The following is an 18,659-nucleotide window of genomic DNA, read 5'->3' on the forward strand; positions in this document are numbered from 1 at the left end:
GCAGGTTTGAGCCCTGAAAAAAAGAAGCTGCCACACAATCTGCTCCTCCACAAAGAGCGGCACTCAGCGTGGCCTTTTTCCCACCCAACTCGCACCCCAGGAGCAAAAATAAATGAAAAGCAAAAGAAAAAGTCAGGCTTCATATTCTGGATGGATATTTATTTGCTTAAACAGATTTTCTTTTTTTTGTTTTTTTCTTTTTTTTTTTCTTTTTTTTTTTCTTTTTTGGTACAAAGCATCCAGGAAAGCTTTTACTTCTCTTTTTAAAAAATAAAAACTAAGTTTCTTTTAAAAAAAGACACATGAAAAGGAAAAAAAAAAAAAAAGTCAATCATTTGCAATTGCTCTGTTTGTTCTGCCTTCCCCACCCACTCCCCTTCCCCCCCCCTTTAATTTGGACCAATTTTCATTCTTTCCATATATATTTAATAAAATAAATAAAGGATTTTCTTTGTCGTGTATTGCAGTGCCATATTTTTTTAAACAAAGGCTTCATGGCTCAACATTGCAAGGTAATAACAAACAAAAGGATTATACATTAAAATCCTCCCCCTCTCAAGACTTCCCCTAGCCCTCCCCTCCAAACCACGAAATAGAATACAATTCAAGTAGTCTTTTTTTTTTTATGTTTTAAATGTATGGATATATAAGACAAAGCAAGTACAGAACTGGTTAACAGAGTGTCCCCATTTTATTAGCAAGTGAGAGTATATTAGGGAGATGTAATTGATTCCCCCCTTTTTATGGTTCCTAGACAGATAATATATATTATTTTAAAGCCAACCTATTTTACAGCCCTCGACCACCTCTCAAACCCATCCACTCACTGAGTCCCAGGCCTCAAACCAGAGACTTGCCGTCCCCCCCATCCTATGCAGCAGTCCCAGCCCTGCAGCCACCCGGTGCAGCCCTCCTCTTCTGCAGCCCCGGGGAGGGGGGGGGGGGGGCACAAGGAGAAGGGTGGGGGGCATGGGGCAGGGAGGGCGGGTCCAGCGAGAAGGACGCAAGGGGCAAGAGAAGGAAAAGAAGATGGTGGGGCATGGAGCTGGTGCTTCTGCAGGGCCTGGCGGTGGTGGCTGCTGTCCCACCCGCTCGCCGGAGCATTGCAGGCTGGGGAGGAAAGTGGTAGGTCCCCTGTGGCTCTGGAAGCCAAGCTCTGCTGGAGGTCCACGCAGAAGCAGGGCCTTGAGTTGTAACTGGCGATACCTTCACCATTCAAAATAATTTGTCTCTAGAACAGTTCCCTTTTAGTCTAAATTGTGGTGGTTTTGGTTGTTTTTTGGGTTTTTTTATTATTTTTTTTTAAAAAGGATGCGTGTCGATGTATTTCTGTGTGTGCGTGCATCTGTGTACATGAGTAACAGCCAACTAGCTCATATGGTCATGACCAAGCTATATTTCAGAAGAGAAAAGAAACACATTTATCACACTTTTCCTAAAACGAAAAGCTAAAATTTCAAGTTCAGTATTCGCTATCTTGTCCTTCCCTCCCCACCCTCCCTTGCTATTTCTGGGTTTTTTCCCTTCCAACTTACTTTAGCACCATAACACATTTTAAACATTACAATCCCTCTTCAGATACTACACAAAATGTCCCATAAAAATAGTGCTTTTTTTGCCAAAAAAGTTATATAATATATTATATATATAAATCAACTAAATCCGTGGCAAATGTGCAATGCAGACGCCTCCTCCATTTAAAGTGAGCAACAGCTCACTTTTTTTTTCTTCTTTCTCCTTTCCTTTTTCTTTTATCTTTCTCGCTTTCTCTCTCCTCTTCCTCTCCTTCTCACGATGATTTCAAAAAGGTGCAAGTCGATTTGGAATCTTGTAATGAAGCACACACACAAAAATGCAGATGGGGGCTCCTCGGAACATCTTCTCAGGTACGTTTTTCTTTTAAAGGTGCAAAAGAAAGTTATAAAAATAAGGAAACCAAATGAAAACAAAAAAAAAAAAAAAAAGAAGAAGAAGAAGAAAAAAGTGGGGTGGGAATGAGGCAAAAAAAATCTATCCCTCAGTATTTCTCCCCATTTTACTTTATTTTTTCACTTTATTGTCAAGAAAGACACGGAATGGATTCTTCTTCTTGAGAAAAAAAAAAAAATAAAAGATTTAAAAAGATTTTTCTAACTTCAAATCCTTTTTTCCTCTTGCTCTTTCTTTTGTCTTCTGGCGTTGGCACCGGGGATGTCACGCAGCGCCCGGCAGCAAAAAGTTCAAGTGCCAAACTGTCCCTTTGCAAGTACAGGCTTGGAAATACTGGGGGCGCGGGGGAACGAAACAGGCCTGGGAAACGAAACAACCCTCCCCCCCACCCCGAAAGGACGATGCCGCGGGAGCTGCTCGCCGCCGCCGCCGCCATCCCCTCCTTGCTGTGTCAGTTGTTTGGTTGGGGCCGGAGCGGCGTGAGGGTGCTCCGCCACCCCGCTCCTCGGCTCGGCGGCCCCGGGGACGGAGGGGCTCGGGGGCCAGGTCTCGCCAGTCCTCCCGCCCTTCCCCGGGCGATCAAAAATCGAGACGGCTGGTCAGGGTTCATTTCTGGGGGCCGGCCGTCTCCGGGGAGGCTCGTGCCGCGGGGGGCCTCTGGCTGGGCAGGGAGATGAGGGGACGGTGCAGAGCCTTGGCTTCCTCCGCCGCTTGCAGGCCCTCCGCCTGCCACCGGTACTGGCGAGCCCGAAGGATGCCGGGCACCTCCCGCTGCAGCCGCTGGGCGCTCTTCTTCTGCCACACGTCGTACTTGGAGTACTTGGCATGCGAGGGCTTCTGGAAGCTCTCCTGCAAGGGGATGAGATAGCAGTGTTAGCCTCTCCGCAAGCCCTCCAGATGGGCTTCCCCTCTTTGAACTCCATCCATCCCACGGAAACACTGTCCCACTATCAGAAACATTCAAGGTCAGGCTGGAGGGGGCTTCGAGCAACCTGGTCTAGCTGAAAATGTCCCTGCTCATTGTAGTGGGTTTGGACCAGATGACATTAAAAGGTTCTTTCCAACCCAAACTGTTCTATGATTTGTCCCACCTCATTAAAGCTGACTTTCCACAGGGTTTTTAGCATGAGTTGCCATCGGTGGCCATCTCAAAGGCTCTGCAGGAGCGACGGACTTTGCATTTGGGGTTTGTCCTCTCCCATTCATGGCCTTCGCATCTTTTCTCTTGCTATATATTTTGGGGAAGCGCTGCCATCCTGGCACAGACCTCCTACCTTGCTGAGTGCCGGCAGGCCCGCCAGGGAGGTGGCGGAAAGGTCGCGCTCGGACTTGACAGACTTGGCGCAGTAGGTTTCCAGCAGAGCCAGGTCGCAGCTCCGAAAGCAGCACTCCTCCACGATCCCGCGGTTGATCCGCCGGTTATTTCGTCCCACCGGTCTACCTGCAACAGCAGAGACCCCAGTGTTAGCTGCCAACCAGGACTGGACCCTCTTCCCACCTCAACAGCAAAAACATCCCCTTGTGGGCATCCCTCCACCAGCAACCAGAGACTGGTGGGTCCACACTTCAAAACCAGCAGTGCTTCTCCCAAACCAGCCGACAAGTGCCTGCAAACCAGACGAGTTTCACATTAAAGACTGTCCCAGACAAATGCTGTTAATGCCAACAGGGCTCCCCATGTGCGCGCAGCACTAATTAAAGGCACTTTCTATGGTGGTGATTTATTTCCCTCGTATACCTTCAGTGCAAGCAGCCTTTCTGGGAGCAGCTAAAGCAATGAAGCTCAAGCCCAGCCCCGCCGCCAGCACTGCGCCGATTACTGCGACCGTCTCCGATGTTGATCCTGGCAAGCGAGTTTTATTAGAAAGAAGCAGCACAGCGTTGCCACTGCCAACCTCCCTCCGCCAGGTCGACACTCAGGCAGGTGAAGCGAACCAAGGCGGCTAAATTCTACCAGATGGGATAGCTCTGAGACAGCTGCAGAAAGAATACAGGCTCCCGCACCTGCCAAGAATAGCTATTAAACTTAATCTTTTAATAAGGGTTCCTCTCCCATTTCTGCCTGCAGAAGGATGAGAAAGCCCATATCCAGTGCAGCAACAACCGTGTGCATTTCATATCACCGCTTAATGATGGCCAAAGCACTCCAGAGGAAAACCTTTTATCAGTTTTATTGGTCTTCCTTCCACTCTAAAAATAAAAGACATGGGCAAATTTGAATTTCTCATGCAAAACAAATTTGCTTGGGAGCTGTGACTTCCAAGACACAAACTGGCCCAAAACAAAGGGATTTTCTCTGCACTTCTATGCACGATATGTGCTTGTGCTGTGCTGGGGTTTGCAGCCAGGGCTCCACACACTGCCATCGGCACCTCTTCCCAGCACAAGGTGCTCCAACGGAGGGGAGCAGAGCTGGCATCAGCGGGGCTTGCAAACAGGATCCTCTACCACACTCCATCCAGGAGAATTTGATTGAGAGCAAGTAGTGGAAATGCAATGTCTAATGCTGCTCACCATGCCATGCTGAGCCCGCACCTCCCTGCAGGAGCAAACGAAACAGTCCACACCGGCCCCGTGCACAACCTGCAATCCACTCCTGCATCAATGATGAAGCAGGCACTCGAGTATTTGGCCTGGTTGAACATTTTGGGGCCCTAGCTTGCAAGGTGCTGACCAATTTCCCTGGGAGAAATTTCTATCTGGGTGCCCACCCAACGTGCCTCAGGACAAAGTACAAAGCACAGGAGTTTTCTGTGTGTGCAGTGCAACCCAACATGTGAAAAGCAGCCCCATATGAGCAATATGAACATGCATGTGCAATGCAGACCTGCATGTTCAGCGCAGTCCTGCGTGTACAATGCACCCCACGTGTTTAATTCTGGCATGCAAAACCCCACGACCATACTTCACCATGGACTCTGCAAGAGCAAATCCCCTGGTGGCAGGACACCCGCTCTCTGTTACAATCAGCTGTGCCTCCATCCACAGGGAGCCCTCTGCTCCATGCCCATGCATTGCCACTGCACTCACAGGTCATGAGAGCAATTGCAGCATCAGGGCGCAGGGTGATGGGGCAGCTGACCCATAAATGCAGTGCACCTTCGGCAGTCATGTCAAATGCGTTGCTTTTCACGTTCATCTCCCCTGAGCCACCACCTTCCTTTTCATTTTCTCAGGAAAAAAATTCAGACATGACCTTTAGCCAGCCCTACAGGAAGGCGAAAAGACCAGTTCCCTCTTAGTAAAGGCTCAGCAAAGGAAGCACCCTGAGGAGTCTAACTTTCTCTCTGTAAATGCTTGTGGCCAACAAGCACACTGAATTAGTCCCTCACTTTAAAGGCAGGGCAGGTGTGTTGGGTGCCTACGGCCGTATGAATGATACCAGTGAAGGCAATCCAGGTTGCAATGTCCGAGGAAGATGGGGGAGAGGAATCAGCTTAGGGGCAGGTGCATGTATTCTTCTATACGCATGCAATGCCCAGCAAGGTGTATGGGAGACGTGTGCTGCTGCATCCCACAACACATATGGCCCCCAGTCATCACCTACCGACCCCACTGCCCAAACCTGTGTGTGTGGCAGGTTGCTGAAGCATTAGGTTGCTCCAGAAAGGCATCCTGAGCATGGGCAGAAGGCGAGGTTGGAAGGAAAAGAGAAAAAAATTCAAGTCACCCCCTCTTGCTAGCACATCCCCACAGGGCTGCATTCACACTCCCGCTGAACAGAAGGTTGCACAAGTGACAACACGCACAGTTTGGGGAGAAGTTGAGGTTTTGAAAGGTTACACGTCTCCTCTCAAAAACAGAAGTTGCCCGCTTACAGCTACATGTTTGTTTGGAAAGAAGAGGGTGGAAAAAAACCCCAAGGAAAGCAGGACCATTTCACCACCTTGCCAACACAGGCACTTTGTGGCATGGGAGCACGTGAGAAAATCACTGCGGCACACTTGCAAACAGCACCAGGTTGAGCTCCCGGCAGGGACCACCATGGTGGCATGGCCCTTTTCTCCCCACTCACTGCCCCTGCCAGATCTGTGGGCACACGCACGGCCACTAGCCCCATGCGCTGCCCCTTCATTTGCATAAAGCCACTGCATGCTGTTCCCCTTGCTGGCACTGCTGCCAGCTCCACCGCGATGGTCCGATAGGGCACATTTTCCATTACATAATTGTTCGTACAGATCTCGCCAAATGCCAATACGATCCTCTGTGGGAGAGTTGCTTTAGGAAAAAAAAAACAGGCAAACAAAACAAACAGGGATTTAGTCCCTGAAAGTACCTGGAGACAACAACCCCAGGAAGAGATGCCAGGACATTGGTGGTTAACAGCAATATCGCTGCTGACCTGGACTGGGAAAAACGCTTGTTCTGTAACACAATTTACGCATGGACTAAAGGTTGAATTTCCTGGCTTCTGCCCATGGGTGGCATCTTGCTTTACTGCCACTGCCAAACCCAGGGAAGGATTTGCTCCTTTGTCCCCCGCCTGCATGGGAGAGCTGTGCGGGCAGCGGTCTGCATCGCCACATGAGCCACTTCCCACTGCAGCAACGACCGCCTCCTCCTGAGGAAGTGCGCTTCCTCTCGGCCTTCAATGAATGGCTATGCTCTCTTTTCTCCAAGTCGTGCTTCACCACAACCTCCCACAGCTCTGCTGAGGGGCCGAGCCCTGTAGTGCAAAGCCCAGTGATGCAAAGTCCAATGGTCCAAAGCCCTCTGGCTGCCCAGGGTTATTCCCATCTGGCAGCAGGCCATTCTGACAGAGAGATCTGAGCATCCCAATGGGAGTACAAAGCCAAACCCATTCCTGGGAGAACCCGGTGGCCGCGTACCTGCAGCACAGCTCTTCCTCTGCACTGGAGTGGGACAGGAGAGTCCCTTCCCTGGCATCACCACCCTGCTGCTCCAGGTTCCCCACTCTCAGCAGGGCCACAGGGAAGGGTGCGTGGTGCCAGTGCCACCCTGGCCGGGTCCCCTCTTGTCCGGTCAATCAGGCGGCAAGCCGAGTGGAAGGGGACTTTGGGTGTAAACAGCCCCTGCGCCCCTGTCGCAGGAATGTTGGGAGCAACAAGGGGGCCTTTGTGCGGAACCGGGCCCCGTCCCAGTGCCCCTGGCCTGTCCCTCCCCCACCCCGGCACCGCACTTTCCCCCCTGCTTTTTCCTAGTATTATTCGGAGGAGCGGCGGGTGCGCAAGAATGTGCCCTGTCAGCACAAGCGGCTGCAAAGAGCTAAATTCTTATCAGCTGTTGGAAAGGAGGAAACGGGAGCTGTTGTTTACAGAGAAGTCCGATGCCTCTCCCCCTGCAGCCCCTTCTCCCCTCCCTGCCAGCACTGCATGACAGCAACTTCGCGGCCAGGGCTTCCTCTCAATCTGCCCCGCTTTCTTCACTCAGAGCTGCACTCAGCATCCCTCAGTGGGCCATGCTGCCATCCCCGGGATGGGTGCTAGTGAGCAGGGACAGCAGGTCCCAACAGAGCAGAGCCACACTAGGATATCACCACCTTGCTGGCACCTGCAGATCAGGTGCCCAAAGGCCTTAAAAGTCACGGAGGGGAGGAATCATAGCTGGGGCAGAGAACAATGCAGGCATGGCTCTAGCTGCAGCTTGCCCAGGCACCCCTGGGACGCAGCACAGGGCTGGAGTGGTGCACACTGCCATGCCCACCCTGTGTCCCGTGGCAAGAAATACTGGTGCTGCTGGCTCCTTCCCCTGCTGGTGTAGCTCCTTTGCAGCCCCAGCTCTCAGAGTCAGCTTCAACATCTTCAGCCCCAAGCACTAGCCAGCCATGGTACCTCCAAGGACACCTGGGGACCAAGACTTGCTCCTGAAGCCAGCAGACAGACGGGCACCCCTGTTACCAGGGGGTGCACCCTCCTCAGTCTGGGGTGCATACTACCCAGTCACCAGATGCCAGGGTAATGGCACACTGTCAGCACATTGCATCCCCTTGCATGGGTGCAAACAGTGCTGCGTTTCAGAGGTAGCTTCGCTAGCTAAGTGTTCTCTTTTAAGAATGCAGAGCACTGTTTAAGACCTTAAATCACTGCTGCAGCAGAGAACCAATAATGCATTATTGTATAATTTTTGGGGTTTATTTCCAAAATTGCCAGTTGGATACTTGCAACAAGCCCCATCCAGCAGGGCCCACCTGTACTCGCAGGACAAGGCTGCCGAAGTAATTTACCTCCTGTACAAATGACTATGAGCAGCCTGTGCTAACGCAAGGTCACATGTCCCATGCTGTGAAGTACTCATGACAAACCCAGGTCCAGTTTTAAGATGTAAACCCATGATCATGTAATATAACCAATGCCCTACTGAGCCTAGATGGTGACAACAGTGCAGCCATGAGGGTTTAGGAGTGAAGATGAGTATGGTCAGGAGAATGAATCACTTTATGAGGACAACGGATGGAGGTAGAGGAGAAAAAGTGAAGCAAGCTGGGGATGTCCAAACCCTTTGTCAAAGAGAGCCATCACGCAAATGTCTTCAGCCCTGCACAGCACATGCTGGTCAGATGCTGAAGTGGTTAAAATGGGACTTTGTTTCATCCCCCAGGACCTGAGCTCTGCAGAAATACTCAGAAAGAAAAAGGGGGGACAGGAGAGGACAAAAGAAAAAAAAAAGGCAAGAATTCCCTTGCAAGCGTCAGATTGGCCACTTGGCACCAAGCAACTTCTCTGCCTTCAAAAGTGTTTTTATTTTGGCCTGGATTGCTGGGTTACTTGAGGTGAAAAGAGGTCAGTTTGTCCGTAAAACAAAAGCCCCATTCCCTTTCATCCCCAGAGAGGGAGAGGAGGGAAGAGAAACCATAGGAGGGAGACAGGTTCTCCTCTATGTATCGGAGGGAGAGGAAGAGGTGTGACAGCGGGACAGCAGCTTGCCTCCTCAATGCACCAGTAAGGCCAGTCCTGGACTCACTGCCTTGTCTAAGCTACAGCGCAGGGCTCGTTGGCAGAAGAAAGGTGAAAGGGAGAGATGAGAAGAGGAAGGGGAGCTGACATGCAAACCCTTGCCACTCAGCAAGAGGAAGGAAGCATCCCCAGGGTGTCCCCAAAAGCGCCACCTGCCCGCAACACCCTGAGCATGATGCGAACATCTGCTGCTCAGCTGGGATAGGGCTGGGGGATCACCCCAGTGAGCTGCAAAGCCACCTGCAGCCCAACCACCTGCCCGAAGTTACACAGCTGCTGCTGGATGGAGGAGTCCTGCGCTTCTCCCTGCCTAACCTCAGCCAAGTCTGGCTGAGGACCTAGGTTGGGAAGGGACATCCAGGATAGCCTCCTGCAGCGCCCTGTTCTCTGCACAGGCACACTGGGACAAGAGGGAGGCTGGCTCTCAACTCCACTACTCCAAAAACACCCTGTTACGTGAAAATGACTCTTTATTTCCTTTTCCCAAGGCAGACGCAAGACTGCCAAGTGCACAGCACCATGTACAGCTGGTATCACCTTCCTCTTCCCCCTGCTTCATTTGCATCTCTCCTGTAGTCAGTGATCCTGTGGCTCAGTTCTCAGAGGGCAGCAAGACACAGGGTCTTCCCTCTACCAAGATGAGCAGAGGACCAAAACACCAGAGCAGGGCATGAAACTCAAGACACCTTTGCCGATAGATAACTGAGTGTCAATGGCTAGTGATCTTCTCTTCCTCCCTGTTTGTCAGCTAAGCCATTGTATTGCTAATGCCAACAGTCCAAACCCCCAAGCATCCTTGTGGAAAGCCCATTCCAGCCAACTGTCCTGAAGCCACCTGCGCTCTGTGGATGACTGAAACACTGCATTTTTTTGCACAAGCTGTGCTGCAAAAACGGGAAGACATCACTTTTTAGAGACAGGCTCACCACTGGGTACCCAGCAGGCCACAAAGCGTGTTTTGGGAGCAGCCTAGAAACTGCTGCCATTCCCAAACAAAGCCTGAACAGAAAGGGCGAGTGCCCAGATCCCTGTCTGCTCTCAGGTGCAGCACATAGGCAGCAAGGTTTAAAAATAAGCCAGGGCCCAAGCTCAGCAGAGAGCTGGCTGCAGACATCCTCATTATTTTAACATCCTGGGTGAGCCAACCACCTATGGCTCCTCAGCGATATTTGACTTTCCCAGGCATCAAATGCTGCACCCACTTTCCTCATGGGACTAGAGAGTCCTCAAAATCAGCGCAAGATGGGTGCATGTCACCCTGAGCATATTGCTTTTCTCACTCATTTCCAGGCCTACCACCATGCAGAAGGAAACCACAAAAAGACTTCCCAGCCAGACTGGGAAACCCCTCCTTTCCCTCCCATCCCAGCTCCACCGAAGCAAGGCACAGGGTGGGAGCAGCATCCTGCCCACTGCCAGCAGCTGCCCAGCACTTACTGAAGTAGAAGCCCCTGTCCCCGCAGACGAACTGCAGCGTGTCCACCAGCTCCCCGCCGCAGAGGGTCTCCGCCGTGCCATACGCTGCAGCTGAATCCAGCGCATAGGCCAGGAAAGCCAGCAGTAGCAGTAGCATCCTCCTCGCTGCACACATCCTCTGCACCTGAGGACAAAGGCACAGTGTTAACGTGGCACGAGACACCCCTCTCTGCCACCTACCCTAGGCAAAGCCCCCTGCCACAGCGTGCCTGGGGTTTGATGCCCAGACATGCCGGGATGCTGCAGGGCAGGACCTGCAGCGCTGAGCTGGCCACTGGTGCAAGGCTGGCTCCCTGCTCTCGCCCCACAGATCAGCTGCTCCAGTCAGACAAGGTCTGGATTGAAGCAGTTTTTCCATTGTAAAATCCCACTTCAGCCTACCTCTGAAAGGGTTTTATTCCCCCTGCTCTTTCAACAGCATGATTTTTTATTTTTACCCCTTTTTCATGAGAGATCATTCAAATGATTATTGGAAGGTGGGGTTTTTTTTCATTTCTGATTATAGGTTTTCATGACCCACATGAACACATGTTCATCCAAAGCAGAATCAAATGAAGTTTCAACCTGTCCTAGAGCTGCTTTTGAGGAAAGCCGGGTTTTGCCAGGGAGCGGCCTTTGCCCCGGGCATGCGAGAGACTTGTACAGCCGAGGCTCAGGCAATCGAGGTTCTGATTGCACAAGCTGTGTTTGTTGATGAGAGCTGGGACCAAGAAGACATCCCTCAGAAGCAAAGCAGTCCCACAGGAAAGTTGCCTGAGGCATCACCAAGGAGGGCCAAGGGGGTATTAGGGTGTGAGGGATTAAAAAAGAAACTCCCTGGACATTTCCTAACTAACCCAAAGATTTCCCCTGACTCAGCTCCAGCAAACAGTTTTACCTCCATGTTAGCTTCTGCAGGTGTAGAGAGAGGGTACTATTGCCTCACTGGATAAGGCAAAACCCCTGGATGTTTCAAGGCATTACAGTCCCTCAGTGATGACCATTACTGTATATATACAGCCAAATAACGATGGTGGCCAGACAGGTGAACACAAAATGAAGAGGGAAAGCATGGCAAGATAGCAGCTGGCATGGGGTAATGCTAAATCTCAAGCGAAGCATCCCCGCTCCCTGCTAACATTCAGACAAGATGCTGGGTTTCACATCCAGCCTTCATCACCATAGCATCTGAGCAACTCGAGAATAATATCAGTTAATGAATATTACCTCACTCCCCCCGGGATGCTCAGAGATGGAGCCGAAGCCCAGGATAGATTAAATGACTCGCCCAAGGTCACAGGGGAAGTCTGCAGTGCAGCCAGGAAATTAGCCCAGCTCCCCCGGGGCACCGCTACAGTCCTGCCAGCAATAAAGCCACCCTTGCTACCAATTTTTTACTAGCACATAGCTCAAATCGTCGCTGATAGAAATGTGCTGCGCTTACAAGTCGCAAACTGTTCTGAGCAGCGGAAGGACAGGAACCAGCAGTGAGAAAAGCCAAAACAGAGGTTTTGTCTGGGTGGGCTGGGGGGGGCATCCCCCCTGCATGTGCTTCGATGCCCATCGTATTGCTCAGCCTGTGCTGGCAGAGACCTGCAAGGCTGGCAAACCCCTCCACGGCTCTGGACAAGAGAGGCAGCAGCCCTAGAAACAAACTGGGCTCAAACCAGCAAGTGACAGGACCTGGACCAGCTTTTCCAGTAGCACCAGTCCCCAGAGCACACTGGGGGGGTTTTGATCTGTATTACATAGGAGCAGAGGGATAGCACTAGGCTGTTCTTGCACCACACTTCCTAGCTGCAGTGTTCTGCCACCAACACTTTTTCACCTTGACTTTTTTACCAAGCGGCCAGCCAAGAGGTGTATATTGGGCCTCCCCAGCATGACCACAGCATCCCATCACTACCACAGCATCACCTTCACTGCTTGAGTCATGCTCCTGGTGCAGCAGAATTGGCAGCCAGATCTCCAGCTGACAAGAGCCCAATGATGCTTTACTTTTCCCTCGTTTTTTCACATGCAGCTCCTGATTGCTGGTGTCCCCAGGGTGCAGGAAGCACTGGCAGCTCATTGCTGGGGCAGCAGATGTGTGCCAGCCAGTGCCGCTGTTGAAGCTGCTGACATGGGACTTCAGGACACCCAAATAATCCCTCGTCCCCAATTAGGCTCATGCTGGCTGCGAGCACCGTGGCTAACGAGCAGGCTGCCTGCGGGCCTCCCCCAAGCCAGACACGGCCCCCCAGAAGGGGCTTGCTTGGTGGCACGGGTGACAAAGGCATTTTTTCCTCCACATTCAGTCTAAACAAAGGGGTGAGATGCTCTGAAGCAAGGGGAGAGCAAGTTTTTGTCAGCAGGGCGATATCTGATGCTGGGGAGACCTGATACCTTCTCTGGAAAAAATCTTGTGCTCCTTGGAAAATACCCGCTCCTGCACAACCTGCACCACAAGCACAAGGTGGCCCCTGGCAGCCTTCTCTGCCTCCACAGCGAGCTCTTATAGGGTGACCATGCACCCTGTAACCCTGGCCAGGAAGTCCCCTCGAAGCCATGAGGACAGGTACGGCCCCAACACTGTCATCGAGAGCCAGGCCAATGTGGAGGTGTGTGACGCGCTGATGTCCCCCTTTGCCCATGTGTCAGCTTCCAGTCCTTTTCACCGTTGTCACCTTGGCATCTCCCCGCTCCCTCCAGCAGCTGTGTAACAAGAAACTGGGCAGCAAATCAAAAAGCGTCTTTATTTACTACCCAGTGTGGCAGTTTCTCTCCAGCTTGATGGAGCTGCAACCCAACCCAACCCCATAAGCACTTCTCTCTTGCTTTGGACCTACAGAAGAAAAGGCCCCAGGGTTCACCCAAAAGGCTAGACAGGCTCCCATGGTGCCATCACCAGCTCAGCACATCCTGATGACCTTTTAGTTGATCTTTTCCCACTCCTGCTCCTCCTTAGCAAGCATGAGCAGCATCCCACTCACGAAAGCTTGCACCCACCCTGCCATGGTTGCTGGAGCAGGCGCTGATCCCCAAAAAAGGTGGCATGGCACAGCTGAGTACCTGCAGCCTGTGACCCAGTGCAAGCACCATGCCAGCTGCACAGGTTGCATGTGGCTTCTGTTGTCATGGCCAAATCCTGCTCAGCATCATGAATCAAAGCCCTGTGAAACCATCCGAGCTTTCATTCTCCACTGGAAATGTGAGACAGCATTGCTTTTGGATTCTAGTCCAAGCACACATTCAGGGACAGCCCCCTCAGCTGTGGGACACCAGTAAATTCATTTCGATGGCTGGAAAACCCTTCATTTTTTATCAAAACACCTCTCTCATGTGAGACGTAACAGGAATAAGGCAGCAGGGTGCTTTCCAAAAGAACAAGGTCCCGTCTCTGCTAGGAGAGAGGCTACACCCACCAAAGTTTTATCCTTGCCAAAATGGTTTGAATCAGCAGGGCCAGCTGCCATTCCGCCTCACGTGCATGTGGAGAGCTCAAACACTTCAGGATCCAGTTTTAACCATGGGCGGTGGGAATAGAAGTGCAAGATATGCCAGATCCCCAACAACCTGAGTGCCGAATTCCTCCTAACAAAGGCTCAAACCCCATGCAGTGTGCTGGAGGGTGATGCAAGAGGAATTTCTTGGTTGCACAGGTGTCCTTTACTTTCCTGGGAATTGCACTTAAAGCTCCTCTGAACAACACGTGTCTGAGAGTAGCCGTCTTGGTGCCAAAGAGGCTAAGACAAGCCATTGGAGCACACCGCTCACCTCTCCTTGCATGGAGAGGATCTGCTTTGCTCTTCATCCTTTGTGTCCCTCTCTCACCTTCTCCCATATCCCCAAGTCCCCACATGACCCCAGGCTGCCGCTTGAGCCAGCTTGGAGCTGAGCTGCCATACCCGGGATGATGATACTGCCTTGACTCCTGTGTATTTCCCCCCTTGCAGCACACACTTCTGCACCATGGCTGGGGACCCCCAAACACCTCTCAGCAGCCACCCAGCCAGCAGGAACACTCCAACAGAGAGGGTCTTCTTGGAGTGGCTGTGGCATGACTGAAGCGAGCCCAAGGGGCAGGTCTGCAGCGGAGCCACCCTCCCACCTGAGGCTGTTAAAGGATTTTCTCAGGATTTGCTGCAGAATCAGCTGGATCTGCGATTTCTGTCCAGCTGCTGGGGAGTAGGGGCCAAGAGGCCACAATGTGCTAAAAAACCCAGTCGCCAAATCTCAGAGGACAGCTCAGGCATCCCTTGCATCCAGGCTTGTCCTGAGCCAACCAAACCACGATGCCTCTCTTGGGCAACAAACATCTCCCCAAAAACGGAGACTAAACCTCCTGTCTGACCTAATTCCTTCTTCAGTCTGGCCTTCATTACAATTTAATATGAACAGAACAACGTAGGAGGGAATTGACAGATGGCCCAGTCTGCAAAATTTGGATTTGGACAGCAAAAAGAAAAAAAAATCTCACTTCTCTGCGGAGCAGTGCAGCGTTTAGAAGGAAGCACAGCTAAAAGTCATCAGCCCGAACCCAGTGGTGTGTGCAGGAGGGGAAAACCCCAGGTTGCACATCCCAGCCTCCATCAGCCTCCACCCCACCAAGACAAAGCAGGCAGACTGAGGTTGTGCTCCTCTGATGACTGCTGTGAGAGACACTGAGCATCTGCCTCTCTGTGCTACTCCTCGTGGTGGGCAGCTTCAGCAGAGCAGGCAGCTGACCCGGTTTTGAGCTCAGCTCTCCCGGAGGGGCTGGACAGGGGTACATGCCAACCTCACACGTGCCAAGTGAATGCCACCCCTGCCCACAGGCAACCTCACGCATGGCACCGGGCCACAACACCCCAAGGTGCCAAGCAGCAAACAGCTGTTGGGAGGCCAGTGGGGAGAGGCAGGTGTCCTGGCAGCTGAAAAACACCCAGAGGCTGCATCTTGGGCAGAGGCACAAGGAGGAGGTACCCAGAGGGACAGGAGCCGCTGCGTGCTGTGCAGCAGAAGAGCCTTCCTTTCCATCGAAAAGAGAAAGGAGGACATTTCCAACCCACAGATTGGAAGAAGCAAGCTTCAAAACACAAAACTTTCAACCATGGAGCTGTCAGGCAAACAAAACTGACCCAGGACCAGAGGTTTTGCTGTTTAGCTCAGGCTCGAAAAAAATAAAAACCTCACGATCCTTGGCACCTGGCTCGCATGACATTCATATGGCTGAGGTTGGCAATGCTGCCACTATTTTTAGCCCTCACTTTTTTGTCTCTGCTGCTCATCCCCATCAGCAGCCCACCCCACATCAGGGGTCACCTTCTCACCTCCGGAGCCTCTCTCCAGCAAGTGGGGAGAGGCACCTGCCTCCTCTGCCTGGGGACAAGGGAGCACTGCCCACACCCCATGTCTATACGTGCTGCAGCAAGAACTACCATAGCTATGGAAAAATCAAGCTGAAAAAGGTGAATGGGGTATTCAGTACCATTTACTCACCCCACTGGGGAGTAAGGCTGTATTGCACAAATTTTGGTATGCAGCCCAGAAACATTTGATTTATTGCATAAAAAAAAAAGGAAACACAATCTTGCTTAACTCTTCTAAAGACAGCTGGCAGGATCCAGTGAAGGGATATAAGTCCATTTTAGTAGCCTCACTTAACTCCTTTCTTTATTGTTCCTCTCTCCTTTCTGCATTTCCATCTAAAACCTGGAGTGTATCAGGGAAAGTTAACAGCAAGTTAAGCTGTTAAATCAGAAGTTGTGGTGACTGGAGTCTACTGGCAAGTGATATTCCCACAACACGTTGAACTTGCTTTATATCTTGGCAGAGCGGCTTTAACCCTTTCAGAGCTGGACTGCTACCCCAAGGCAGACTTCTTCCCCTGGTGCCCCCAACTCTCCTGACCCCTTACTCAAGTGCGCTGAGGGAGGCCGGTATCCCTTTGCCCCATTAAGACACACAGCAGCCTCTAAAAGCAAAGGCAATCCAAAGAAGGATCGGAAAGGTCAGTCCCAGGACACGAGCAGGGAGAGGGTGGGCCACTTACAGCGCTCGTATGCACTGCTGGAAACACACCAGCTCCTCGGTCCCTCTAAAAATAAGACCTCACCTGCTGTGTTTGCTTTATTTAAAAAAAGAAAAGTACAGAAACGCTTTTCTCTGGTGCTCCGTGAGGCAAGCCGGGCTCGCGCCGAAGCCCATAGGAATCAATGGGAAGACACGCACTGACACCTCCGGGCTGCCTGGTCAAAGCAGCAGCCCTCCAGCCGGGCTGCAAAAAGGATCACCTGTCAGAAAAAACGCTGGGACACACACGCAGACACATTTTGGCTCTCGAATTTCATGCGGCGGTGGGAGGGGACCCACGGTGTCAAATCTTTTATCCCTTAATGAATTTTCACAGGAGCTGGGATAGCCCCTTTGAAAGGCTGAGTGAACTTGTGTGGGTGTCGACAACATGGAACGAGATTTACAGCTCTGACCCATTCACCCCCACCAAAATTGTCAAGTTGGGTCCAGAACAGCTCAGTGAAGCTCAAATCAGAAGTGTCAGTCAGTTTTATTCCTCCAGATGTCCTTAGCACAAAGTCACCCTCACAAAACCACGCGACCCAGGCTCCGCAACTCCCCTCTAAATCAAGGCAAGAGGAGGAATAAAAAAAACAACACGCTGAACCCTGCGAAGTGAAAGGGAAAACCACACACACACACACACACTCACACACAACCTGACAACAAATAAACCCAAAGAAAACCAGGCCTCGGCCTCCCAAGCATATCCCAGCATATGGAAGAGAACGACAGACTTTGCATAGGAAGCCTCGGCTCAAGGGTTGAAAGCAGCGGTTCTCCCGAGGTGTCTATTTAAAACCACCCTCACAACCCTTGTTTTTACACTTGATTGCTCCACACTGCCGGAGTGAGCCCTGGGGCACCAGAAACCCTGCTGAAGTACCACTGGCTCAAGGCAAGGCAGCCACATCTGCTGGTACAGTTACGCTAAATCCGAGTTTCCTCATGTGCCCCAATTCCCTACTGCTCAACAGAGTGCTAAAACCTTTCCAAGTTGTGCTCTTAAAACAATTACTGTAGGGAAAAGCAATTGGGCAGGAAGAAGAAGGAGAAAAAAATAAAAATCACACAAAGTCGAAGGCTGCATGCCAACCATTAACTCTCACTCCATTTTGGCTTCGTTTTCTTGTTTTTCCTCTCTGTATTTTTATCCCTCCGAGACCCAACACGCCGCAGTGTTTTGCAGAAGAGAGTTGAACAATCTCTTCGGTCTCCGAGGCCGGAGAGCTGTCTGTCCCTGCCCGGGACCGAGCCGCGACGGCCGCCTCCCGCTCCCCACACCGCCCGGCGAGCGGCAGGACCGCCACGGGCGCCCGGGCCCGCGCAGCCCCGCGTGACCTCGCGTAGCCCCGGCCCCGCACGCCCCTCTGCGCCTCCCCACGCGGGGCCGCCCCGCGCTGGCACGCCGCCGCTGCTCGGCCGCGCAAACGGCGCGCAAGCGGCCCCGCTGCTCCCTCCACCCCCAGCCCCCCCCCCCCCAGCGCCGGGTGCGGAGCCGAGGTGCCGGCTGCCCCCCGGGGATGCCCCGCGCACCCACCGCAGCGGGCCGCCCCGCCAGCCCGCGCCTCGGCCGGCTCTCGGGGTCCCTCTAGTGACACGCGTGGGGACGGCGGGCAGCGGGGACGGCGCAGCTCGGCATGGCATGGCACGGCGCGAGATGGCACGGCACGGCACGGCACGGCACACAGCCTGCGCGGCTCGGCGTGGAGCAGGGGCGCGCTCCTGCCCCTGCCCGCGGAGAAGCGGAGCGGAGCCGCGCGGAGCGGAGCGGCGCTTACCTTGGAGCTGCCGCTGCTACTCTCAACTTCTGGCGGCGGCGGCGGGCCGGGGAGGAAGGCAGGCTGCCGGCAGCGCTCATCCGTGTGTGCCCCTGCGCTTGACATGCTGCTGCTCTCCTGCCCTGGCAGCGATCGCGGCTTTGGCTCGCCTTCCCGCGCCCTGGCTCGCTCTCCTCGCCTTGCCTTGCCTTTTGGTATGTCAAGTCCCTGCTTGATTTTGTCAGAAGGATGTTATTTTGTTACGATCAGGTATCTTGTTATTCTAGAGAGCGAGCGAGCGCTTTCCTTTCCGGTTTCTTTTTTTTTTTTTTTTTTCTCCTTTCTTTTCTTTTTTTTTTTTTTTTTCCTGTTTTCCCCCCTCCTTTTGTTGATTTTTTTTTTCCTTTTTTTTTTTTTTTCCTTTTTTTTTTTTTTTTTTCCTTCTCTTTCTCTCTTCCTGCTTTGGCTGCCTCTTGGGTGGCTCTCACTTTTGTGTTTACTGACTACGTTCCCCTGGCTGGGGCGGAGGGCCTGGCTACCTGACTGCCCGCTGCTCCCGGCTGGC

General features: G+C 52.4%; 1 protein-coding gene across 1 annotated transcript; it reads right to left on the reverse strand.

The window, feature by feature from the left end:
• Positions 1-138: 138 nt before the first annotated feature.
• On the reverse strand, positions 139-18,467 carry IGF2 (insulin like growth factor 2). Its single transcript, XM_065682764.1, has 4 exons — positions 18,116-18,467; positions 10,281-10,443; positions 3,204-3,370; positions 139-2,778 (listed from the first exon to the last, which is right to left on the reverse strand). Exons 1-4 carry the CDS (start codon positions 18,218-18,220, stop codon positions 2,536-2,538), a joined length of 678 nt encoding a protein of 225 aa, XP_065538836.1. The 5' UTR covers positions 18,221-18,467; the 3' UTR covers positions 139-2,535.
• Positions 18,468-18,659: the final 192 nt, after the last annotated feature.

Source organism: Lathamus discolor, chromosome 6 (genome assembly GCF_037157495.1).
Source record: "Lathamus discolor isolate bLatDis1 chromosome 6, bLatDis1.hap1, whole genome shotgun sequence".
In the NCBI taxonomy this organism is placed as follows: Eukaryota; Metazoa; Chordata; class Aves; order Psittaciformes; family Psittacidae; genus Lathamus; species Lathamus discolor.

Excerpts from the sequence above, each read along its gene's own strand:
- IGF2 (XM_065682764.1), bottom strand. The coding sequence starts at position 18,220 with ATGTCAAGCGCAGGGGCACACACGGATGAGCGCTGCCGGCAGCCTGCC. Across the intron at positions 3,371-10,280 it reads GGACAGGGGCTTCTACTTCA|GTAGACCGGTGGGACGAAAT; the intron begins GTAAGTGCTGGG and ends CTGCTGTTGCAG. Across the intron at positions 2,779-3,203 it reads GCCTGCCGGCACTCAGCAAG|GAGAGCTTCCAGAAGCCCTC; the intron begins GTAGGAGGTCTG and ends ATCCCCTTGCAG.